The 7349-nt window shown below is 27.3% G+C and overlaps 1 protein-coding gene across 1 annotated transcript; it reads left to right on the plus strand.

Annotated features, from left to right (window-relative positions):
* The first annotated feature begins 3351 nt into the window (after positions 1-3351).
* On the plus strand, positions 3352-4803 carry LOC127105004 (zinc finger protein ZAT9). The gene has a single exon (XM_051042154.1). It carries the CDS (start codon positions 3472-3474, stop codon positions 4570-4572), a length of 1101 nt encoding a protein of 366 aa, XP_050898111.1. The 5' UTR covers positions 3352-3471; the 3' UTR covers positions 4573-4803.
* Positions 4804-7349: the final 2546 nt, after the last annotated feature.

Consider the following 7349-nt stretch of genomic DNA (forward strand, 5'->3'; position numbering starts at 1 on the left):
GCCACAATAGGATTTTTATCAAAATGTGGAGGAAAACTATGTTTCCTATAACAAGTGTTAATAGTGTGGTCATTTCTTCCAAAATGTGTACAGATCTTCTTGTTGCCAAGCATGAATGAAGAACCATTGTCACGACCTCTTCCTTAAGGTTTACGATACTCAGTTGCATTGATGAGAATCTTAGATTCATCTGAGATGCAAGTCTTGAATTGGTGTTCATGTTTCATGACCATTGAGAAAATATTATTGATATTAGGCAAGAGATTCATGAGTAAAATTTGAGAAGATACCAAATCAAATGATACATTTAATCCATGGAGAAATCGAATAGATCGAGTAATGTCATGCTGATGTTTTGCATTACTCAATCTTGTAATGGAAACACATCATCATGGACACATGACTTTCAAAGTTGTGTAAAATTCTGAAACTAAACAAGAATCTTGCTTCAAACTGATAATTTTACGTTGTAATTCAGAGATGCGAATGTAATCATCTTGTAAGGAGCGTTATTTGAGCTCATTCCACGCTCAACTGCATTTTCAAGAAAAAACGATGCTTTGTGTGATTGATTCTTCAACTGAGTTCAATATCCATGAATGAACTAACATGTTACAACGATTACAAGCTTTGAAGTTTAGATCAAACTCCACTGAAATTGGTATCAATCCAACATTGAAATCAAACATATTTTTTCTTCCAAGTGCACGTCTCATGGATCTTGCCCATGCATGATAATTAGAATGTGTGAGAACTGGTGTAACATAAATAAATGAGGGACCATCGAAAGGATGCACACGGTATACATTACCAGGCCGTTGAGAAGGATCTTGGACCTGAGCAACCCATGTTGCAACATTATCGGCGCCATTGATTACAACATTAACTCCACGCACCATCGTGTACGTTGAAATAGAAAAGAGAAACCCAAGAAAGTGATGCGCAACAAAGCTCAAACATTTTTCATATGGATGATGAACATTGTGAAAACAATAAAAACTCAATGAAAAAGAGAATGAGATTGATAGTTTTCTCACTGAATCAACTTAAGAATTAGTTACACATTTGTATTTATTGTTGCTAAGTGATCTAACTAACTTTCACAACCTATTAATTGGATAACTATCTCTATAATGGTCATGATACTCTAGAGATGATACATCTTAACAATCGTGCAACATAAATGACTTGTCATTTAAGCTATTGTTTGTTAAGAGATTTAACACTCTATTCAATTTTTAAAAAAAAAAATTAAAATATTTAATTTTATTTTGATAAATTTATTACTCAAATAAGATAAGTTTTCAATTTAAATCTTTATCTCACAACAATAGAAGTTCAATTTTCAAAGTTGATAAGAATCATAAATTTTTTTGATTTGATAAATTATTGAACCCAAACTCACTTAAAATTCATATAAAAAACATTAAAAAGTTTCAACAAAAGTAACAAAAAACAGAATCAAAACTGAAAAAAAATTGATTACTTAAAAAAAATTCACTTTTTCGGTTTTTTGCTTTTGTTCATACAGGTCAAATCAATTTGGTAAAACAACGTCCCAATCCCAAGTGGTTGTCTAGTGAAAAGACAGGTAGATCATGCTGGTTACGTGTAACACATCAATTTGATTGTTACGTTTGTTTCTTCAGTTTTATATCACAGTCAAGTGATTTTAACAATAATTTATTTTTGTTATAAAAAACTCATAACTTTTTAGAGATTAATTATAATATGTTGTCAGTATAAAAAAATTATATTATTAATTTATTAATATAATCCGTTTATATTATTTTATAAAATATTAAAATAAAAATAAAAGTTTTTTAATATCTAATATTTATGATTAATTGATTGTATAAAGTATTTCAATTAAATTATTCTTCAAAGTAAAAACATTTAATTGAGTAAAATAAAAACATGTAACTTACAACAAAAAATAGTGGTTTTATTTTACCTTGATTAGACCAGCAAGCCAATGGTTTCAACTGCAAAACCACTGCAAATTTCTACTTTTACCCTTTCCTTTTATTTTCCTATCAAAAATTATTATTGATTTTTTTTTAATAAAAAGGTGATAAAGTATTCAAATTTGATTTTTACATATCTAGAAAATAGATATTACATATTTTTAGTAAAAATATTACATCTCATCTTTATAATCCGATTCTTAAATTTTTCTATTTTGATAAAAGCATCCATATCTTAAAATTATAAGGGGCATTCATAGAAATTTCTAAATAAAAAAAAGTGTAGTAAAGGAGAGAAAACAGGTAAGCCTTGCATGTTAGTACTATGTTACATTAAAGTTAAAATAACATTTTTTTCTCGATTCATCTTAGCGTTTTAGCCTAAAATTAATTAATAAATTACTTCCAAAAGAGAGTTTTTAATTCTTATTTACTTTACATGGGAGTTTAATTCTATGGTATTAGAAAAACTGGATCCCACTCATTCAAAGTAAGCAACTCACTAAAAAAAGTAAAAGGGAAGAAATATTAATTAGTAAATCAATTGATAATAATATAATTTTGTTGACGGACTAATAATTTAATTAATCATTTAATTAAAATGTTTGATAAAATAGTCTAATAGTTGATAAATATAAAAGAATATAAAAGAATATTATTTAATTAATAACTTAATTATTATATAATCTTTTGTATATCAATATTAAATTAATTTTATTTAAAATTAAATATTTAAACAATTTAAATATATAAAAAAACATAATATTAATATATATATATATATATATATATATATAATATATATATTATATATATATATATATATATAATATATATATATATATATATATATATATATATATTATATATATAAACTTTATCATTTGACAACAAATAATAGAATATAAGAGTAATAGAAAGCGATATCAAAATTGATAAAGAAAGATAATGAAGAAAATGGAATTAAAATGAAGAAAAAGAATAATCATAAGAGATTTATAGTTTTTTTATATAAAATTTGACTTTTGTTATTTATTCATTTAAAATATATTTATTTTATTTTAAAATATGTAAATGAATTTTCATTAAAATAATAAGAATAAAATAAAATTAAAAATAAAAATAAAAAATTATAAACTTTAAAACCACTTTGAATAACTTTTTAGAAAAAGTTATAAACTAGTAAAAAAGCTACCCATTATAAATTAAATTTTTTTTATTAGTATGAAAATAAATTATTTTTTTGCTTAAATAGATGAAAATCCATTTTTAAAAAAAGAGATAAATAAATAAAATTGACTTTTTTCTATATCTTATTTTTAACTTTTGTATTTGAAAGTAATAAATAGGCATTCATTTACATAACCTTGTATATATCCTAAGTCACACCTACTCCTACTCCTTTTGTGGTTTCTCATATCACAAACACACACACTCACATACCAAAAAAAAAAAGTGTGTGTTGTATTGGTGTGTCTACATCATATTTTCATTTTTCTTTTTTATGGAAAAACACAAGTGCAAATATTGTTATAGAAGTTTCTCTAACGGAAGAGCATTAGGCGGACACATGAGATCACACATGATGAACCTACCCATTCCTCCCAAACCAAACGACTCATCTCCATCACCACCACCACCGCCGCCACCACCACCACCACCAACAACAACGATTCAACTCAGTTTCGAAGCCGAGTCAGATTCATCTCCTTCATCGTCATCTCTCTATAGGCTAAGAGAGAATCCAAAGAGAAGCTTCATTTTCACAGATCCCAATCAATTCATCGACGCCGGTTCTATAATTCTCCAAGAAAGCAGAGAAAGCGAAACCGAAACCGAGTCGTCGAAAAATCCAACTCGTCCACGATCCAAACGAGTCAAGAAACTCGACACGGCGAAACCGAACGAGTCGGTGCTGAGTTCTTCATCGGATATAACTACCGAAGAAGACATCGCTTTTTGTCTCATGTTGCTTTCTCGCGACAATAACAACAATTGGCGGTCTCGAACACAAACACAAACACAACAGCACAATTATCAATATCATGATCAAGAACAACATCATTATTACGTCGATGAAGATGAAGACGAAGACGACGAAGAAGAAGTCGAAGAAATGGAAGAAGAAGAAGAAAGTGAAGCTGAATCTGAGGAACTGAAACCGTTGAAGAAAGTACGAGGAAGATACAAATGTGACACGTGTAACAAAGTATTTCGATCTTATCAAGCACTTGGAGGACACAGAGCCAGTCACAAGAAAACTAAATTAGTTGCTGGCGATTCAACTTCACAACATGATGAGAAAATTAACATCGAAAACGTTAATGTTAATGTTGAAAAGAAAATTCATGAATGTCCTGTTTGTTTTAGAGAATTTTCTTCAGGTCAAGCTCTTGGTGGACATAAGAGAACACATGGTATTGGAACATCATCAGCATCAGCATCAACATCAACAACAACAATAGCAGCGGTTACAGCAGCAGCAACAACAAACGTTGAGGTTGTTGTTCGAAGTTCTGCGAAATTCGGAGATAGTTTGTTAGATCTAAATCTTCCTGCTCCTATGGATGATGGGGATGGTGGTTCTGCGGTTTCCGATGCATAATTTGTGAAACTTCAATAAGGTTGAAAAACAATGAAGATTTCGTTTTTTTATGTTTACTTTTTGGTGGTTAAGTTATGATGGATCAAAGGTACACAATTTTGGTTCTGTTTTTTGTTTTTTAGTTCATTAGAAAATTATAAATTTGCTCATTGGTTAGCAAATTGGGTTATATGGTTACTTTATAGTTCATACTTTTTTATTTTAATAATGAATTTATATATGTAATAATAATTCATCTTTGATTCTAACTGCAATTTAGTTTTTTTTTGGACTATTATGTTTAATTTATTCATATTTGATAGTAGAAGTAGAGTTTTTAAGTAATCCATCGATAGGGATGGAGTTGAACTTTTTATGCTTATTCTTTTATTTATATTTGAATTTGAATTTTGAACTTTTTTGAAATATAAAATAGAAATTGGACCGTAGGATATATATCGATATAGTTTAATTTATATTATTATATAAAAATATATTATTATTATTAAATTATATATTTTAATATAAATATTTTTTTATTTTATAATTGAATACTATTGTTTTTTAATTTTATTAATATTATTAAAAATTTAAAATAATGAAATATTTTATAATTAATAATTTTTATTAAAAATATTAATAACGAGTGTGATTATGAATTTTCAGACATCACACAAATGTATATAAGCTTATGTCCACACAAATATGAAAAAAAAAATTAAATCGGAAAAATGGTAACAAATACTATAGTTCTATGCCTTAACTTTATTTATATGCATAATTGATTTTTTTAATATAGTTAAAATAATTGTTAAACATGACTTAAGACTCGACAATTTATAATATAAGATACTTTTATACTAATTTTATATATTTATTAAATCTTTTTTTTAATATAAAATATTTTTATACTATTTTAGTATATCTATTAAATCTTTTTTTAAACAATTTATTGGAAAATTTTATATTTATGATTTTTTTTTTCTTTTTCTCTTTTATGTGGTTTGGAATGTTCATATTGTTTCATCACACATTGGTTGCCTTCCTCCAATACATATATTTAGATCCTTTTTTTTTCAAGTAATTATATCAATGATAGAAATATCTATATGTTTAGTAGATAAATATTCTTTTTCTAAGAATATAATAAACCCGCTTTAATGTAGAGCCTGTTTTTTATATATTTAAGTGATATTTTTTATTTTATATTTAAGAAATGATTCTAATACAAAAATTAAAAATAGTAAAAATAATTTTAATTTTTTTTTTATAATGGGAATTTGTTTTTTATAAATTAAAAAATTAATTTTGATACTCAATAAAATAAATATACTTTGTTTAAGAGTTCAACGTGCTACTATAATAGAACTAACATAACTTAATGTTGGTAGTTAGATAAAGACTTAATGGTTCACATTTTTTTTATATGATAGAAAATGGTAGTAAGTTAGAATATGAGCATATGATGGACCATATTGGTTTAATGTGATTTTTCAACTTTATGGAATCGAAATTGAGTGATTTGGAGTTATGCACAAGAATTGGTAAGCATGCTTGTTTTAGTGGGCTCTATTTCATCTTCCAAGTAACAGTTTCTACCATTCATTGTTTGTGTTGTGACTTGTTAAGTTTACTAATTTAATTAAATAAATACTAACAAAGTCATATTCTCATGGGAAGTTGATCAAAGTGCTTTTTTTTATTAACTTCCACGTCTGACCACCGGCATTGTGCAGTTCATGGAGACGAATATGTTTGTTTCATGCTTCTTTCATTTCTTTATTTTTTTAACCGAAAGGATAATTGTAGTTGGATTCAATGAATTCATGACATATGATTGAATGTTTGGTTTACTTTTTGTTAGATATAAAAGTGATTCTTGAAATGTAATTACTTTTTCACATCAACACAAACACAAAGTCACTATATGCTCATAAGATTGAAGGTAGTACTAGTATAAGTTAAAGGTTGAGCTCTTTATATTCAACTTCAGCTTAAATGGTATCTAGGCAATCTTCGTTAAATTAAACATTGTCAATTTTGGATCACAAGCTATTGCATCACCAACACAACCTTTTTTTAATTAGGTCAAAATCACGATCTGCTGTTGATTAATCCAAAAGACAATATTCTTAACTCAATCTATGATAGTCCAAGGGTACCCATCTAAACTTTCTAAGAATCATTTTTAAGTCAAAAAAATATTTTTCTCCTCTATTTCTTTCACATTTGTTATAATCCAAAAACACAACCTCGTTTATGGTTCTTGGATGGTCCAAACCACAACATGACAAATCATAGAAAAACAATCCATAGACTTTGTCCAACCTCCTAAGGAAAAGAAACTCTCAAGGAAAATACTAGGATCTCTCGGAAGGACTATCTAGAATTTCAACCAGTTGAAAATTATATACCAAACACTACTAACTAAGTCATAAGTAACAATCAAGTGAGCAACTGACTCTATGAAGTCACCACAAATATGATAAACATTAAGTGCATGGTCAACAAACATCTTTTTCTTAAATAAATTTTCTCTAGAGGGGAACCTATTGAAGAGGAGTTGCCAAGAAAAAACAAACACCTTACGGTGCCCAACTACCTCAAATCCTATGAAGAGACCAAAATCCAATGGAGAAGGAATGATTTGGAAAAAAAACTAAAAGAAGGCAAAAGAGAATGGTAGGCGAAGGAAACCAAGAAAATACGATCCCTAGCAAACTTAGAAACCCACTTGTCTTCTTCAAAGAAAAAAACATGTCCTCGAATGAACAAAAGAAAGTCAAGAAAAACAAGTT

This window comes from Lathyrus oleraceus, chromosome 7 (assembly GCF_024323335.1).
Source record: "Lathyrus oleraceus cultivar Zhongwan6 chromosome 7, CAAS_Psat_ZW6_1.0, whole genome shotgun sequence".
Classification (NCBI taxonomy): domain Eukaryota; kingdom Viridiplantae; phylum Streptophyta; class Magnoliopsida; order Fabales; family Fabaceae; genus Lathyrus; species Lathyrus oleraceus.

Coding starts and splice junctions, on each gene's coding strand:
- LOC127105004 (XM_051042154.1), top strand. CDS start 3,472: ATGGAAAAACACAAGTGCAAATATTGTTATAGAAGTTTCTCTAACGGA.